Source organism: Myotis yumanensis, unplaced genomic scaffold, assembly GCF_028538775.1.
Source record: "Myotis yumanensis isolate MYYU_CA2020_CCGP unplaced genomic scaffold, mMyoYum1.0.hap1 SCAF_6, whole genome shotgun sequence".
Lineage (NCBI taxonomy): Eukaryota > Metazoa > Chordata > Mammalia > Chiroptera > Vespertilionidae > Myotis > Myotis yumanensis.
In genome coordinates this window covers 56,293,227-56,312,885 of record NW_027223757.1, presented here as the reverse complement: position 1 = coordinate 56,312,885, position 19,659 = coordinate 56,293,227, and the positions used below count along the sequence as shown (strand labels likewise).

Here is a 19,659-nt window from a genome sequence, read left to right as displayed (position 1 = left end):
CAGAGGGTATACCTTATCAACGTGACTTATCCCCGGTGATGCTAATCTTGATCGCTTGGTTAAAATGGTATCTGCAAGGTTTCTCCACAAATAAAGCCACTATTTCTCCCGTTGCATACTCTTCCTATATCACTTGGAAGTGAGTCATAAAGTCCAGGCCACACTCAAGGGGAGAAAAATTAAGCACTACTCTGCCATTATTTTTTATTCTTAGAACATCCTTAGAATTAAGTAGTCCCTTATATTAGCTACCAGGTTGTGTGTGTGTGTGTGTGTGTGTGTGCTTTAATAGATTCATTTATTTGCTGGACAACAACAGACAGCTGAGACTTTACCAGGAGGAAAGCCAAAGATGGTTTACTTCCATTCTACTCTAAGTTAGGATGATTAGTCGTCTAAGGGGAGAAGAAATGAGAGCAGGATAACGAGAAAATTTCAAAATAATTCATCCTGAGAGAAACCGAGAAGAGAAACAAGTTCTTTCTAATGTCTATGAGCACTGTGAAGCTTAAAGCATGCTGACTACTTACACACTTCGCTCCTATCTATTGAACTATGTACTTAATAAAAGTCAAATTTGTTTGATCACAGACCTATTTATGCCACTTATACATGCTATACTAGTTACATAATTTAAATAGCATGTAATCCAAAGAAATATGTGTTGTTGCTATTCCTCTAAAAACTAAAGATTTCAGACTAGATGAAAGCTAGTTGTAATGAAAATCACTGGAAGGATGCAGGATATATAACTATAGAACACTGGGGAGAGGGATAAAAATAAAAAAAATTTAGAAAAATTCTGGTATCAGATTGTTTCAACAATTTTTCATTTCACTTTAAAGAAACCTGGAAGTTGTAGATGATGAATTTTTGATGGCTTAAGTGAAAAAAGTTGCACAACAGTGGAGTCATATTCAACAGAAAGATATTGGTTCCATAATAGAATACCAGTAAATTAATGTACATTTGCATGTTTAAAATTAAAATATTTAAGACACAAATGTATCATTTTTTAATCATTTCCTTTTTCTTTGATTCCCCACTCAACCATGAGTCTCATAAAAGGGCAATTACAATATGGAAGACATTTAATTTAGAACTCTAGAGGACAGAGCTGAGAACAAGAAAGACTAATTTTAGTTTAATATAAGGCAAAACGTTCCCTTTCAAAGTAGAACATGATGCTCCACTAGCATTATTCAAGCTGCTGAACCTGTTGCAAATATTAAGAAACGATTCTTTCAACATACATTTTCTAAAAGTCTACTATGAACCAGGCATTCTGCTGACAAAAATATTAATACATACAGTTTCTTCTCTCAAGGGACTTATGTTCTAGTAGGAGACACAGACCTATAAACAAATAATATAATCATAAAATAATAAATGCGCATAACAAAGTAGTTGTTCTAAATTCTCATAGGGCAGAGGGGGAGGGGACAGCTCAAACTCTTTTGAACATTTGATGAAAGCTTTATAGCCCCTTCAAACATACATTCCCACATGCACACAAAATTGATGTATTACTTTAGAGGATTCATTTATGGATTCACAAAACCAATCCATGAACTCAGGGCAATATGTACAAAGTGCTAGAGGGGTAGAGTATACATGGACTTCAGAGAAGAAGGAACATCTGAGCTGACATCTGAAGGATAAATAGGAGTTCGCTAGGCAATGGAAGAAATTAAGGGCATCACTGGGTGGAGGAAACAATATGAAGATGGCACCACATCTGTTTAACTCATCACTGCATCCTCGTGTCGGGCACAGTGCCTGACACATAGTGTAAGCTCTTAAATATTTGTTCAAGGAATGAGCAAGCATATTTTGATAACTTTAATATGTGAGGTCCCTGGCTGGGTCTGTTGCATACTCAGATGAAAGAGTTAACAAATCATTTCCTTGCCTTCTTGAGAATCTGAACTTTGGTTTAACCACCTAGTTCTGTTCCTCTGGGAGCCAAGTAGATGGTAGACATGAATTATATTGCTAGGCAACACTGCTTATGGTAAAAAACGATTCCTGCTTGGTATCTTGCATTTGGACTGGTAGGAAATATGAATGAGCTGTAAAAATCTGATGGGCATGCCATGTGTTGGACTTCCCCGAATGCAGTCTTTTGTGGGCAACTACAATATGGATCTTGACCTTTGTATCTAGAACAGTGAAGGCGAACCTTTTGAGCTCGGCGTGTCAGCATTTTGAAAAACCCTAACTTAACTCTGGTGCCGTGTCACATATAGAAATTTTTTGATATTTGCAACCATAGTAAAACAAAGACTTATATTTTTGATATTTATTTTGAATGCAATTTAACAAAGAAAAATCAACCAAAAAAATGAGTTCGCGTGTCACCTCTGACACGCGTGTCATAGGTTCGCCATCACTGATCTAGAACCGTACACATGGGCAGTCCACAGTCCCCATACAGGTATATGAGCCGTCACTTGTTTGAACTGCTGCAAGACGCCTGCTCAGAGGAACTCCTGATGCTGCCCTGGTGGCAGGAAACGTGGCCTGTGGCGGTGTGGAGTCTGAATGTGTAGTTAAACTTAGAAGACTTCTGGTGGGCACTACATACAGCTTTTCCATCTAATGCTTCCTACAACTCTGTGAGACAAGAATCTGCATTCCTCAGAGGGGGAAAGGTATTTCTCATGTTTTGAAAGAACAAAACTTTTAAGAACAAAAGATGTATTTTAATCACAGCTGTACTGAAAACCGAAACTCTAATCTGATCTACTTCCCAGAACTTTCACAACAAAATAGATACCTTTTCTTTCTCACAGTAGTTTTAAGGTAAAAATGCGCAGAAGCTCAGAAAAAGAGTGAAATGATCTCTTGAGTTTTCTCTCAGCTTAAGATTCTAAGATGTACAGCAACATGTTTCTAATAAATTAAAATTTCCTAATTTTTTAAAACTTATCTTGATTGTTGAAACTATTACAGATGCCCCCCCCCCCCCCCATTTTTTATTCCCATTGACCCCTTCCACTCCACACCCACCCCTCCCAGGCCTTCACTACACTATTGTCTATGTCCATGGGCTATGCATATGCGTGGGCTATTGTTAATCTCGCCCCACCCACTCTCCACCCCCACCCCGACCTTCCCTCTGAGGTTCCACTGTCTGTTCCATGCTTCTATCTCTGGATCTATTTTATTCATCAGTTTATTTTGTTCATTAGAGTCCACATATGAGTGAGATCATGTGATACTTATCTTTATTGGAGTAGCTTATTTAACTTAGCACAATAATCTCCAGGTCCCTCCATGCTGTCTCAAAGGGTAAGAGATCCTTCTTTTTCACAGGTATATAGTATTCCATGGCGTAAATGTACCACAGCTCTTTTATCCACTCATCTACTAATGGGCACTTGGACTATTTCCAGATATTAGCTATGGTAAATTGTGCTTCTATGAATACAGGGGTGCATATATTCATTCTGATTGCTATTTTGGGTTTCTTAGGATATATTCCTAAAAGTGGGATCACTGGGTCAAATGGTGGTTGCATTTTTAATTTTTTGAGGGAACTCCATACTGTTTTCCATAATGGTTGCACCAGTCTGCATTCCCACCAGTAGTGTACTAGGGTTCCCTTTTCTCCACATCCTCGCCAGAACTTATCATTTGTTGATGACAGCCATTCTGACAGGTGTGAGGTGATATCTCATTGTCCTTCTGATTTACATTTCTCTGATGATTAGTGACTGTGAGCATTTTTTCATATGTCTCTTCGCCTTCTGTATGTCCACTTTGGAGAAGAAAGAGAAACTAAAAAAACAATCCCATTTACCATTGTAACAAAAAATTAAGAAACTTAGGAAGAAACTTAAGCAAGGAGGTAAAAGACCTGTACTCAGAAAACTACAGATGTTGAAACAAGAGAGGAAGATATAAACAAGTGGAAGAAAATACTGTGTTCATAGATTGATAAAATTAACATCATTAATATGTCCATAGTACCCAAAGCAGTCTATAGATTCAATGCAATCCCTATTAAAATACCAATGGCATATTTCACAGAGCGAATTATTTTTAATGCATCTTAAGCATAGGCTTTTGGAAAAAATAACTTAAAATAGACACTTTTAATCAAAACTGATTATTTAAAACTTAAACATATAGACCAGAAAATGAAATGTCCTTTAACTTTAGAATCAACCATTAATCAGTGAAAATAACAATGGTAACACCATAGAGCTTTTACAGATTGAAATACACCCAAGCAGACATTAAGCATTTTAAGAATAACACCAAATGTCTAAAGCTCAAAATATGGCTGCTGGGATTTAGATAAATTCAGCTGGCATTATTTAACAGGTAGGTTCCAAACCTATGAACCTAACTTTGCATTTTATTACCATTATGTACATAGTATGACTAGATCCATAAAAGTATAACCATTTTATTCCAAAAGTTTGTACAGTATTACTAATAATCCAGTTTGTACCTATACTCTTTTTCACTTCTTTGTTTTCATTCATAAAAAAGTGATGGTATTCATAGGAAGAGATTTTTTTAGGCTACAATTACAGCTGGTCTGTCAAGTAGACCAATCAATTGTTTGGATATTGTGACATCTCTTAATCTATAATTATAAAAGCATAATATGCTAATTAGACTGAACGTCTTTCTGGACAACCTTCTGAAGCCAGGGATGTGAGAGAAGCCTGGGTCCCAGGTGCCTGCTGGAGGCTGGAGGGAAGCTCAGGTCCCAGGTGCCATAGGGAAGCTGGTGCCAGCAGCTGGGGGAAGGAAGGCCTACTCTTGCACGAATTTTGTGCATCGGGCCTCTAGTGTTTCAATAAAGTCCATTTTGCATGTTTCCTTCTAGAGTTTCAATGCCCTCATGAGCTGCTGGGCTGACACCTAGCTCTGCTGGTGCAGGTGGAATGGGGAGGGCCTCTCCAGAGACCTCAGGAGACCTCTCAAATGGGCTGAAAATCAAACGGCATATGTTTGAAAGTCTGGCCAACCGATGTAATTCAAGTCTGCCATGAATTTATTTCTCAAAGACATAAATTCCAAATGCAATGACCATTTAGCTGTTTCTGAGACTATTCACAAAGAAGTAAATTTTGTTATTATTGCTGCTTTATATTAAGGCCTGTGAGTCTCAACAAGAACATAATAAAAAATTGTATATGTTCAGACAATTTTTATAGTAAAACTCTGCTGAACTAGTAAAAATGCAAATAGACATTTTCTTGTAAAGAAGCAAGGCAGTATTTATTTTCAAATACCAAAACAAATGGCTAAGAGCATGTACTCCTAGGTTAAGAAAAAAGACTACTACTACACTTAGCAGATTTCCAGTGCCCTGGTACTAAAAAGTATTAAAGCCATAATGAGTCTTAATAGGTTAGACAGTCCTCTGCACCTTACTTCTATAACTTACTTGACAAGAAAAAAAAAAAAGGAACAGCATTAGTCTTGCAGTATCCAAATTACATGAATCACAGAACCCAGGTACAACTTTATGAGGTTCACTAATCACAGATGAGGAAACTGAGGCCCAGAGAATTAAACTGACTTGTTCCCAGATGATAAGGTTAGCCAGCAAGCAGATCTTAGGTCTGCTCCATTGCTCCTATTAGAGGGGCTCCCAGTGCAGATAAATCAACATATTCCAAGGTGCTTTCTTGGTAAAGATGTCTACAATTAGTTAATTTTGATTATAGCACATTCAAGCCTCTTTTGAAATACCTTTGGTTTTATTTTCTACATAACAAGAACAGAAGATGCCCTTATCACTATGTAAAACAGATAACTGGGTGTGTGTGTGTGGGAGGGGAAGGGGATGAGAAGACCACTGAGCTTAATGTACACAGTCAACATGAAATCCTTGTACAAATACTGGAGGAATCACGTTTTTCCATAAAACAAAGTCATAGGGCATACTGCCTAAGAGTAAAATGTAAGCTAACGTGAGGCAAGGGCTAAGTCAAATAAAAAGGGAGAAAGGTGGATCATTTCCCTGGCACACCTATAAAATGCAGTGTAGTAAACCAAAAAGGTTGAAAAAACTAAACAAGGTAATTTACTAGTTTGCTGATAAGACCAATTATGGAAAAGGGAGTGGAAGGAGTCTAAAGAACCAATAAAAAAGAGCTTGTTGAGCATTAATATTCCATGTGTTACAGCCTTTAACTCTCTTCACAAATTTGGAAAATAGGCCTCATTTTGTCTACTTAAGAAAAAGCTGACTTCAGGGTATCTACCCCCAAATTTAAAAAACATATATTCATAAAGATATATGTACCCCTATGTTCATTACTGCATTAGTCGTGACAGCCAAGACATGGAAGCAACCTAAGTGTGCTTCGATAGATGGTTTCATAAAGGAGATGTGGTACACTCGTACAATGCAACACTACTCAGACATAAGAAAGGATAAAATACTGCCATTTGCAACAACATGGATAGATCTTGAGAGTATCATGTTAAAGAGTCGGACAGAAAAGAACAAGAACCACATATAAACCACTCATATGTGGATATAAAACAGAAAACAACAAATGAACAAACTCATAGACACAGACAGCGGTATGAAGGGGACTAGAGGATAAAGAAGGTGAAAGGGGTCAAATAAAAGGTGACAGAGGAAGATGAGACTATGAGTGGTGAGCGTACAATGCAACGTACAGGTGATGTATTATAGAATTGTACACTTGAAACTTATAATGTTAGTTAAAAAAAGAAGCTGAGGTGATATGGACAGGTTCCCCAGCTGCTAAGTGGTGAAGCTGGAGTCCAAATCCTGGTCCCACTCTCCCACTCTCACTTCCACACTACAGGGCCTCCTAGTGGTCAGGATTAGGGAGAGTAAATACAGTCTTTCAGTGTTAGCCTCTAAACCAGCTGTGGGCAAACTACGGCCCGAGGGCCGGATCCGGCCCGTTTGAAATGAATAAAACTAAAAAAAAAAAAAAAAAAAAAGACCGTACCCTTTTATGTAATGATGTTTACTTTGAATTTATATTAGTTCACACAAACACTCCATCCATGCTTTTGTTCCGGCCCTCCGGTCCAGTTTAAGAACCCATTGTGGCCCTCGAGTCAAAAAGTTTGCCCACCCTTGCTCTAAACCCTTCTAGTTCCCAATCCCATGATTGTAAAAAAGGATCAACACAAAACAGAAGGTGCAGTTCCTGAATAGGAAATGGGGACTACAGGTAAAGGTTTCTCATATCCATCACCCTTTTCCAATGAAATATCAGCCAGTAATGAATGAGCATAACCTCCACTGTAAGCAGCACCAGGAAACACTGTTACACTGAGTTTCACTTGTTCCTGCTGTAACTACTAGGTCAGCTCATTGCTGTGCAGGCATGCATGTTTAGGAAACTTCACATGAGAATTAAACCAAAGCCTGAAGTAGACGGAGACAAGGAAAACTTTCTTGGTTAAACTACAATGTAAATTGGGATCCTCTGACCCTCTCATGCTAAGGTGAGCCTATGACAAAGCGCACACTCTGCAGCAACTGCAGCCTCTGCTAATTCGATCAAGAACATTCTCTCCTCTACAGATTGAGAATCACCTCATTTCTCACCCAAGATAATCATTCAGAGGATGCTCCCTTCACAACCTCTCATTTCCACCAAGGTAACTTTCTGCTATCTCATCTACCTGGGGCACTGCCAGGAATCATAAAGCAAGCAAGAGAGGATGGCAGAAGGCCAAAATAAACACCCTAACGTTTATTTAATTCAACCCAGCAAGAATTTATTGAAGGTGCATTATTCACCAGGCATGATGCCTGATGCTGGAGATCTTGGTGATGATGATGGTAACAATAATTACAGCAGCAGCTACCACGTACTGAATGCTTAACATGTCCCAAACTTGGTTATAAACACTTAAATTCATTGGATCTTCCAGACAACCCTACGAGGTAGCTCCTATTGTTATCTATGTGTTTGTAGTAAGGATATTGAGGCATGGAGTGGTTAAGTAACTAGCCCAGGGTCACATCCAGGAAATGGTGTATGTGAGCCCAGACTGGCTGGTTTCTGGGTCTGTACTACTAGCCACTAGAGTACACTGCACTCTAAATACGAGTACGGATTAGGGATATAGGGGTCAATAAGACTATCCTCACCCCCAGAGCCTACAGTTTAATCAGGAAGACAGGCAAATAAATCTTAGAGGGAGATTAGACTATGGGTGGTGAGCAGGGAAGGCTCCCAGCAGTAGATGACATTTAATTTAGGAGCTGAATTTAGGAGCGAACCTGAGGGAAATAGGGTACCCGGTACATTCCACGGGAGACAGTAGCTCTCACTAAGCCAGCTAGGGTGGAGAAAAGCATGGAGAGTCGGGGAACCCAGGCTGATCACTTAGAGCTGTGCACAGAATGTGTGTACATAACGGTGTGCTGTTTTGGGGACAAAGAAAGGAAGTTGAGGGTGGAAAAGTAAATAGAAACAAACTCATAAAGGACCTGGTATGGCATGCTAACGTCTTACGGACTTTATCTTGAAAGATGTGGAAGGACTTGAACAGGGGAGCCAGCTGCATTTGGGAACAATCACTCAATAGTGTAGAAGTGTTCAGAAGAGGGTGAACCTGGAGGAAGGCTAAGCAGATAGCGAGCTGGCAACAAGTGCTATTAGGTGAGAAGACAGTAGCCTGGAGGGAGGTAGTAGCACTGGGGTGGAGGAATGTGGACTTGCAAGAAATGCGGGGAAGAAAGTAGCAAAAGTAGTTGGTGAGTGACTATATATGGGGGGCAAGGAGGAACCCAGAGACACCACCAGGAATCTACCTTGAAGATGCAGTAGAGTGCATGCCCTCAGACAAGGAGCCCTGGAAGAGGAGCAGGTTTCAGATATGGAGAAGGACCCATTTGCATGTAAGTCTCAGGCACTTGTCTTGGAGGAAATGCACCAAACAAAGAACTCTAAATTCTTTTAAAAAATATTGTTAACCAGTGTAAGGTTTTCATTTGTCTTTCCCGTGTATGAGTGATCAGAAGCTGAAAATTCAGGGGGAAGGGTTTGTGCCCAGGAAACAAGGAGGCTGACAGGAGGAAGGGAGCAGATGGGAAAATGATTCAAGGAGACAACTTGGGAATGCAAAGGTACCGCAAAGAGCCCTTTCCATCTCAGTGGGGCAATCACAGCACAACGCAAGAACAGGTTATAAGGTTAGCCTGATCATCAAGAAAAGGTTAATTTGTGTTCTCTATATGCTGTTTTAACAAGCAGGGAAATAGGAACTGGATTTCAGACAGGCGCCAATAGAAATAGTTCAAATAAAAAGTTGTGCTGCAAAACCTTCCTTTTTAGAAAAGTCACTTAATGTGGAAAATCCCATTCACCAACATGATGGATAAAACATGCAATAGGTCCCGAGTCTCTTTTTGTAGGAGAGATGCTTCAGCGATCAACACTCTTCCACCAAGATAACCAACCCTCCCATCCCCCCTCAAAGCCAGCATCCTATTGTTCCCCCTGGTCGGCCTGAGAAGACTTAACTGCTCTGTGATTGCTGGAGAGTTTTATGGCCGATGTTCAAAGTGGCATTAAGCTGGCTCTCGTTTTAAGGCCATACACTGCTCCCTTGGCGATTACTTCAAAAACTCTGATAGGAAAGAGAAAAGCATCGCCAGGCACAGAATTAATCAATGTAAGACGCATTCCTTACCTGTCCCTTATTATGACTTCACCGCAGGACTGGCAATAAAATGTGCAGCAGTCTTGGGCTTCTGAGCTTTGATTAAACATTGAAGTCAGCTCTAAAGGAAATCAATGACACAGAAATCTTAGAGGTTTGGGACAAATATGTTAACATATTTATAAGAGTGTAACAGCCACAATAAATTACCATCAATAAACACTGTTTATGATGTACCCAGAAGTACACATTTAATTAGTATTATCTGATGACTCAACCAGAAGTAAATATTGTGAAGTGTTTTCAAAAACAACAGATTTTGCTTGTTCCGGAGCTAGGTATTGCCCAGATTGTTCATGTCACACACTGTTATTTCTCTCATTCCATAAACACCAACATTAAAGATGAAGAAAAAGGGGCTATTTCTTTCCTATCAGACTAACTACACAGAGCTTCACCATTCTCGGCTTTCTTCTGCTACGTCTGAGGTATAGTTTTTCATCATTGTGACTGCTGGTGAATAAAGCTTTTAAATTTAAGTTTAATTTGATTTAAATAAGATTTATGTCCACTCTGGCATATTACCAGTATGTACTAACAAAATGAATCTTGAAACTGGTCTATTGGACAGGTTCCTGAGTATGGAATGACTCCTAAGGAAAATTCAATCTCTTAAGAGCAAAACTCAATTTCTGATTAAAGCTGTGGAAAAACATTATTTCCCACATTATGTGAAATGCAGCATAAAGCAGTATATTCTCTGTTTCCTTTATTTATTCATGAAGAAAATTTTTTTTCATTCCCTCCCCCCCCCCGAAAAAACCCCCACAAAAATATGTGTCATATTTAAAAATATAAAGAAATGAGGTCCTGTCCATTAGAATCAGGCAATTTAAATTTGGTTTATGTTATTTTGTATGTATGGTAAGATTAAGTAGACCTAGGTAAGACATCCAAAATATTCTTTTCAGAACCAGTAAACAAATTTTCAGTGAAATACTCCCCTCTGCTGGTCACCCAGCATGATCCTCTAGCTCAGGTTCAAGTCAGAACTTTCAGATACAGGGCATCCTGGGAGAGGCACTACCACCTAGGGATAAACCTCATGCTTGTGCTATATCAGATTTGTGTTCCACGTCAAGGTTATGATCTGACCTAAGTTACATTCAAAACAGTATAACAATACGTTTACTATAATCCCTAGAAGAAAGTTCTTACAATAGAAAAGTTAACTTTTTAAAAACCCCCATCACAACTGAATGCTAAAAACTTCAAAACTCTCTTTCTACAATATATTCCGACTGATTCAAGCTTACATCAGTATGCATCTATCTAGTATTTATTTATTCAGTACCTATTATGAGCAAAGCTCTAAAGCAATTAAGTACTGAGGACTATTTCGCATACCTTTTCATGCACTACAGAACAAGCTTTTGAAAGCTTTCCTTTTTCAGATATTTGAGTAAAATATGTTTCAGAACTAGAAAGAAACAGGAGACCAATGAACGCAAACAATATGCAAAACAACACATAGCAGTCAATTTATTTTGTCCTCCAGTCAAAACTAAACAATAATGCTTGCTGACTTAAATTTTTTTTAAATAGTTCAAGTTTTGCTATTTGCATATTAACTGTTAGAAAATATGGGTAGGTGATAAACCAATTCTTGATTCTGAAAGGTCTAAATCATTTTCCCAGAAAACTGACAGATCTGAAACACCCCACTATGCCGTTTCCCAAGTTCCAGACTGTGACTGCTGTTATTGTTCATCACTGCTACAGGGAAGGTGATGGCCGGACAAGGGCCAGCCTCCCACGCTTCTTCCCTGACATACCACTTCCTCCGCCTACATTAGGTACACTGGGGAGTGTTACTGTGCTTCCCGTCTAGTCACCCACTCTTCTTTCCATGAATAGTCCAACAGTCAAGTCATTCTTAGTGTTTATCTTACACCATTTAAGCTCCATGGCATTTCTTTTCCCTACCTCTTATCCCTAAAACCAACTCTACCCAACTCAGACTAGTTATTCATCAACCCAGGACACGAGCAAAATTACTCTCCAGCAAATAAGGAGCGAAACTCACTCTCTATCTTCTCTTCCCTTTCAAAAGCCAGCAAAAAGACTCAGGGGAACTGAAAAAGGCTCCCATCTCTTAAATGGCTCTTCAAAACAATCTGCCGGACCCCACCTCTGGCTCCATGCAGTTCAGATGAAAGGCTTAGTAAAAATGAGGCAGCAGTGAAGTCTAAGGGTATAGCTGGGAGAAATAAAATCCTTCTCTGATAATGAGCATCTATCAGTCCTCTGCACCTTACTTCTATAAAGGTCTCCATTTTAACATCATTTAATCCTCAAAAGTATATTACTGCCCTGCCTGGTTTGACTCAGTGGATAGAGCGTCGGCTACAGACTGAAGGGTCCCAGGTTCAATTCTGGTCAAGGGCATGTACCTTGGTTGCGGGCAAGTCCCCAGTGCGGGGTGTGCAGGAGACAGCTGATTGATGTTTCTCTCTCCTCGATGTTTCTAACTCTCTATCCCTCTTCCTTCCTCTCTGTAAAAACTCAATAAAATTTATTTTTAAAAAAGTATATTACTTACATGGTAAGAAATGTAATAAACCAATAATTTTATTCAATAAATTATTGAGAAACACTTTTACTATCTTACTGAACCAATGTACCAGTAACAAATATTGGAAATAAGATAGGCACAGCAACATTCAAAATTAAATTATGTATCATACTCACTTTCAGAATCTTTGTATGTACTATTCTATTTGGAAATGTCTCTACATGGATGGGATCATTTCCATCATTCAGTTCTCTGATCAAATATCGCCTCTTCCAAGTGGCCTTCTCCATCACTCTCCACCCAACCCCAGTCACTCCCTATCCCATTGTTTGGCTTTACTTTGCCCATGGCGCTTTTCTCTGTATCCAAGTAATTAATTTGGTCATTATCTATTCCCACACATTACAATGTAAGCTCCCTGAAGCCAGAGGCCCTCCTAGTTTGTTCACATCTGTATCGCTATAATCTAGAGCAATTTCTAGCTCATAATATAAGGTAATGGTTACTGAATTAATGAATTTCTATGTAATGCTTTAAAATAAACTACATCTTGCACAAACCATCTTACTTCACCTTCATATCAGCTCTGTGAGCCAGGTAATTTTACAATTAAAGAGACAAAGCAGAGGTATATGGAAAATCTTTGCGAACTTCTGCTCAATTTTGTTGTGGCCCTAAAATTGCTCTAAAAAGTAAGTGTATTAGGAAGAAAAAAACCACTAAAAAAAAATCCAAAAGAAACAAAACCTCAGAAAGATTATGTGACACGTTTAACTGTACATAGCTGATAAATAGCAGAGCTGGCTAAGACCCTAGAGCAGCGGTTCTCAACCTGTGGGTCGCGACCCCTTTGGGGGTTGAACGACCCTTTCAAAGGGGTCGCCTAAGACCATCGGAAAACACATATACAATTACATATTGTTTTTGTGATTAATCACTATGCTTTAATTATGTTCAATTTGTAACAATGAAAATACATCCTGCATATCAGATATTTACATTACGATTCATAACAATAGCAAAATTACAGTTATGAAGTAGCAACAAAAATAATTTTACAGTTGGGGGTCACCGCAACATGAGGAACTGTATTAAAGGGTCGCGGCATTAGGAAGGTTGAGAACCACTGCCCTAGATCTTTTCCACTCCCAGCTCCTTCCATACCACTGATGAGCAGCTATTTACATCTGGGAAAATTCAACTTCTTAAGGGAAAAATCACCTTTGATTTGTAGGGAAAAAGTTAATGCAGAAACAGGAGTGCTAGCATTGCTTACTTGTGCTGAATTCCGCCCGCGCCTGCAGCCGCAGGTGTAGTCCGTCTCCAGCCACGTACTGCAGCCCATGGCCAGAGGAAGGCACAAGCCTGACCTCTGCTGGAAGGCAGATCTCTGTGCAGCCTCCAGGGGTTTTCACCTGCAGCGAGGATGGAGTTATGGAAATATCCATGGGCATACCTCCTTCTTTGGGCTCTCTGGCAATTAAAAATAAAACACACAACAATTATTTCTCACTGCTGAAAACCACATGATAAAAGAAACAAAATCTCTCTGTTCCTCTTCAGTAAAGGCCCTAAAGTTAACTATCCCAGAAAAATAACAGTGAGCCAATCATTAAAAAAAAAAAAAAAAGTCTATACTAGGTTTAGACCAGGTCAGAGAGCACTTTACACTATTACTGTAACATGAAAGTTCTGGGATATATATTTTATGATTGCTTCTTTTTTATGCTAATGATGCACTTTAAAATATGCACTTTTTCCAATGATAATAATCGTGAATCCGGTCCCAGCTCTCTCTTCTATCCTAAAGCTTCCTCCACGTGCTCCAGCCTGGACCTTCCTGGGATTGCTCCCAGAGCCACCTGTCTGCACAGCCTGCCATTCCATTTCCTCATGCCCCCAATTTCCTCCCACAAGTCTCCCCAACTCCAGTTTCTTCAAACAAGCACAGTCTAACACTGGCCTGTCAAATGTCATACACTTGTTCTTTGAAATATTTTTGGGAAGGCAGCATAAGACAGTGGCTTATTCATCTTTGCAACCCTTGACCATAGCATGGTTTGTATATTCATTCATTCAAACCATCTTTTGTGAGTTCTATATATAATGTGCTAGGTACTTGGAAATATAACAACTAACAATATATTTTCTCTGCCCCCCTCCCCCAAATAGGGGACAGGTAAGTAAACAGGAATGCTCAAGGGATCAGTGGAAACTACACTGTACTTATTCCTGACAAGTACAGGTTACTATGGAAGCACATGGAGGGGTGTAGTGACTATCATCAACCGAGCACTAACTTAATGATATTTGAATAATGAATGAATGAGTGAGTGAAATACTCCTGCTCCTGAGACCAGCATGACAATGTTTTACTTTCAGTAAATTCAAGCATTGTTATTGGATATACAGGATTTTGATAAGGAGATCAGGATTACATTAAATAAAAGGTACAGGAGAATAATTTTTTTCTTGTCAACATTAAGAATAAAAAAAAATTACGAAAATCTAGTGAGTATGAATACCAGGCATAAAAGGCCTTATTAATCCAGTTCATTACAAACACAAATCACTCAGTGTAGGCAATAAAGAATAACACCCAGTGCCCACCCACCAAAATATAAAGGGGGATTAAACACACAGAGAAATGATTCTCACATGAAGCTGAAATATGCTTAGCACTGTAACAGAGGACTCCCTCTTAAAAGCAGACAGCAGGTGCAGGCCATCCACTTTGTGTCACCTAATTTCAGAATGCGCGTCATCTACAGAGTGTCATCTAAGTACAGAGGTCAAACCCTGTGTTCAGGTGTGAATCTTGGTAAGACTACCTTCTGGCTAGCTCCTTCTCAAAGTATATGAATCTACACTTAATTGGCAACATAGAATGTCAAAAAACCCAAATATTTTCCTGGGTCAAAAGTCTAATTTTAAGAAATTATGTTTAAGAAATAATAATCCTCACATGGCCGGTGTGGCTCAATGGTTGATCATCAACCCATGAACCAGGGGGTCATGATTTGGTTCCTAGCCAAGGCACATGCCTGGGTTTCGCCCCGATCCCTAGTAGGGGACATGCAGAGGGCAGCCAATCAATGGTTCTCTCTCATCATTGATGCTTCTGTCCCTCCCTCTCTCTGAAATCAATAAAAATATATTTTAAAAATCCTCTAAAGCAGAGGTCAGAAAACTTTTTATATAAAAGCCAGGTTTTACAGGCCATATATGGTCTCTGTTGCATATTCTATTTTGTGTTTTTCTTTTTCAACAACCCTTTAAAAAAGGTAAAACACATTCTCTGCTCACAGGCTGTACCAAAACAGGCCACAGGATAGATGTGGCTCATGGGCCATAGTTTGACAACCACTACTCTAAAGATACACAGTGTGTCCACTTTGCTACTTTAGTGATTTTCAAATTTCCAGTTGGCACTTGGAAGTGCTCCAGGGGCTACTACTGGGTTCCTAAGCCCCCACTCCCACCCCGTCTCTGGCTTACCACTCTTCCCCTTATCTTCCCTGAAAAATTCAGCCAATTACACAAGGCCAGGTAAGAAAGGCATCTCTGCAAGGGTGGGAGGACCACAGTGGCCTGGAGTGTGTCTGGGAAATCCAGCAGGGTGAGGGGCATGCACCATACAGCCGGAGAGCTAAGGAGGCCACCCAGCAGGGATGTCAGATCCAAAGAGGGGTGAGGCGGGAATCTGGGGGTTGGAGGGCAGCTCAGCATGGGGTTTCAGAGCCTATCTTAGTCAGCTCAAGCAACTAGAACAAAATACCACATATTGGGTGGCTTAAACAGCAGGCATTTATTTCTCATAGTTCTGGAGGCTGGGAAGTCCAAGACCAAGGTGCCAGCAAATGTGCTCCTTATTGAGGGCCCTCTTTCTGGCCTGCAGGTGGCCGCCTTCTCCCTGTAACCTCAGATGGCAGAAAGGGGAAGCTTTGGTGCCCCTTCTTATAAAAGCCTGACTCTTATCATGGTGGCTCCACCCTCATGACTTCATCTAAACTTAAGTATCTGCCAAAGGCCCCACTCCTAATACCATCACACTGGGAGTTAGGGTTTCAACATATGAATTTTAACGGGACATAAACATTCAGTCCAAGCAGCCCAAGCAGGTGAGGAGACAATATATATATGTATATGTGTATATATATATATATCTATATCTATGTGTATATATATACATATATATATATCAATATATATATGTATGTATATGTGTGTGTGTGTGTGTATATATATATTCAATATATATCATGAGGAAAATGAAAGCCAGGATTGTCACTATGGAAGGACAGAGTTACAAAGAGGAAAGGGAGAAAACCAGAATGGATACTATGGTGGTAGACTAGAATTGGAAATATCAGTGTGAAGTCATGGTGTTCAATGTATATAAACAGATACAGTAATAAATGTAGATGTCCACATATGTATGTGCATGTATGATATAGATACACATACATACACACATACACAAACATCACATATACTAGTATGTCACACACATACATATACACACACTCTCAGTTCTGTTCACTAGTGGGTTTTGAAGAAGTGACATCCAATAGTAATGAGCCCACTCTGTGCCCAGATCTTGTTTTCTAAAGACCATTTTCAGCTTAAAAACAAATGAACAAAAGCAAAACAAACCAGGGTTCCTTGGAAAAATAACTACATGCAAGGCTGGAATAGGAAAAACATGAGATGGGCCTGGAGCATCTTGCTGTGCATAAAATTAATAAATGATAGGGACATGTCAAAAAAAGACATAGAATCAGGCCAGTGTGCTCAGTGGTTGAGAGTCAAGTCGACCCATGAACCAGAAGGTCCTGGTTCAATTCCAGGTCAGGGCACATATCCAGATTATGGACTCTATCCCCAGTGGGGGGTGAGCAGGAGGCAGCTGAGCAATGATTCTTTCTCATCACTGATGTTTCTGTCTTTCCCTCTCCCTTCCTCACTCTAAAATCAATAAAAAACATTAAATACATAAAAAAAGACACAAATAATTTTGAAGGGGCCACCACTGGCAACATCTGGAGTAATTTGATTAAAAAAGTAACCCACTGAAAACAACTCTGGGTCCATACTGATGTAAATAAATGAATGAAAGAAAAAAAAAAAAGACGAGTCTGATGAGGACCAGGGCATTTACATAGTATCAAAGGATCTCTTCAGTAACACTTATTTTGAAGAAAAAAAGAGTAATTTTATGGTGGAGAAGTCTGGCAGACACCACTTTAAGTACTCAAGGTTAATGTGAAACTTAATTGGACCAATCAAAATCACTTGCCATCTGATAGGTTGTAATGAGAAGACCGAATCATTTCTATGGTATTACTGCCAAAGATGGATAACCTGAACCTAATTTTGAGGAAACATGAGACAAACCCAAATGAAAGGATATTCTACAAAACTGGGCTGTAATCTTCAAAAGTGTCAGGATCATGAAAGTTAAGGAAAACTGAGGAACTGTTCCTTCCAAGGTAAACCTGGCAATGAATGAACTGGATCCCTGCACAATCACAGATATTATGTAGACAACAGGCAAAACTTGAGTGAGGTTTGAGTATAAGAAGATAGTAACCTATTTCCCAATTTTGAGGGTTGCCTGGTGGTTATGTAGGAAAATGTGCTTACGTGTAGGAAATCCACAGTAACATATTCAGGTGTGACAGCAACTTATCTCAAGTTTGCTATCAATCTAAAACAAAGTTTTGAAACTCTAATTGTTAGCACTTTGAATAACTTGAGGCTTTCTTCACTATCCATTTGTCTTCTTTCAGGCATCACATTTTGCTTGAAACTATCCAGTAAGTTCATATCTTGCCCTGAGTACCAGCTAATGTCTCTTCAATGGTGTATAAGACCCAGTGATATAACTAGAGCCACGTGTGAAAGTTGCAGGTATTTTGCAAACCAGTTGACCTCACTTTGACAGCTCTGGCATCATCCATAGTGAAAGTATTTACATCACAGAAATCAGTACATGCTGCAAATTGGGAGGTTTTTGTTTGGTTGGTTGCTTTGTTTTCCTAGAGTGCAGGTTGCTAAACACTCACCAGCACACCACTCACTGTATCACCCTTTATTATGTGTTCCACCAGCCCACCCACACCTCTATGAACTAGGCACCCCTTCATACTCAGAGGAAAACAGTCTTCTACCAGGTATCCCATAGTTCCAAACCATACTTCTTTCAGTTTATTACTCAAATCTTGTTTTTGCCTTTGGAATAACAATTTGTCATTTGTTTTACCTATCCCTTTTTCTGTTGTATTTTTTTTCCAGGTGCTTATCTGTGTTCAATATAATGTGTATTTTGTTTATTTTGTGTGTGTTTTTCTGCCTAATTCTCACCCACTGCCACCATTAGACTGTAAATTCAATGAGAATAAATATTTTTGTCTTTGTTCTTATTACTGTTCACAGCTGTATACCCATACTTAGAATCTGAGGTTTTGGCAGTAGAACAGGAATTCAGTAAATATCTGTGGATTGAATAAATGAATTTTAGGTTTATCCAAGGAATGCTAAGATGGCTTGACATAAATAGATTTTTCTAATGCAATTCACAGATGTAAAGATCAAAGCAAAAAATATGATCGTCACAATACACACAGAAATAATTACAGATAATATAATATCTATTCATGATTAAAAACCTTAAACTAGGCCCTGGCCGGGTAGCTCAGTTGGTTAGAGGATCGTCCTGATACATCAAGGTTGTGGGTTCAATCCCTGGTCAGGGAGCATATAAGAGTCAATTATTGAATGCATAAATAAATGGAACAACAAATTGATGTCTCTCAAAAAAAAAATCAATAAATTAAAACACACACACACCCTTAAACTAGAAGAAGAACTATGCAATCTACCAAACAGGTTAGCCAAAAATCAACTTCATCATACCTAAAGATTAAGTACTACAAGCATTTGTTTTAAGATTAGGAACAAGAATAAAATTCAATCATATCTTGTACATTAACTGTAAAGTATGTAGACTAAAAATTCTAGTTAATTGTATAAATTGTCAGAATGAATTTTAAAAAACTTCACCCAGTATGCTATAAAAACTTTATATATAAAGATGGATTGAGAGTAAAAGTGTAAAAAAGGACATACCATGCAAACAGTATAGTCAACTGATTTCTGAAAGACACTGAGTTAATTCAATGGGAGAAATGACAGTCTTTTTAACTAATGGTGATAAAACAACTGGAAAAAAAAAAGAACTTGACCATGCCTCACTCCAAACACAAAACTGAATTTACCATATTCACAGACCTAAATGTAAAAGCTTAAACTATGTTAACTCCTAAAAAATAAACATAGGAAAATAAACCTTTACAAGCCTAAGGTAGACAAAGATTTCTTAAGATACAAAAACACTAATCATTAAGGGAAAATGCAATAAACTGGATTTCATTGTAATTAAAAATTTC

The 19,659-nt window shown here is 38.9% G+C and overlaps 1 protein-coding gene across 3 annotated transcripts in view; it reads right to left on the bottom strand.

The window, feature by feature from the left end:
• The window catches only part of UBE3D (ubiquitin protein ligase E3D), a 134,663-nt gene that overhangs the window by 112,703 nt on the left and 2,301 nt on the right, over positions 1 to 19,659 (bottom strand). For 2 of the 3 annotated variants that reach the window (XM_070419321.1, XM_070419322.1), the window contains exons 2-3: positions 13,485 to 13,681; positions 9,664 to 9,754 (exon numbers count right to left, since the gene is read on the bottom strand). In XM_070419321.1, the coding sequence (XP_070275422.1) occupies positions 9,664 to 9,754; positions 13,485 to 13,681 (288 nt within the window). Of the gene's footprint in view, positions 1 to 9,663; positions 9,755 to 11,040; positions 11,086 to 13,484; positions 13,682 to 19,659 lie in introns of those variants that run through there. The other variant, XM_070419323.1, reaches the window with a different exon arrangement.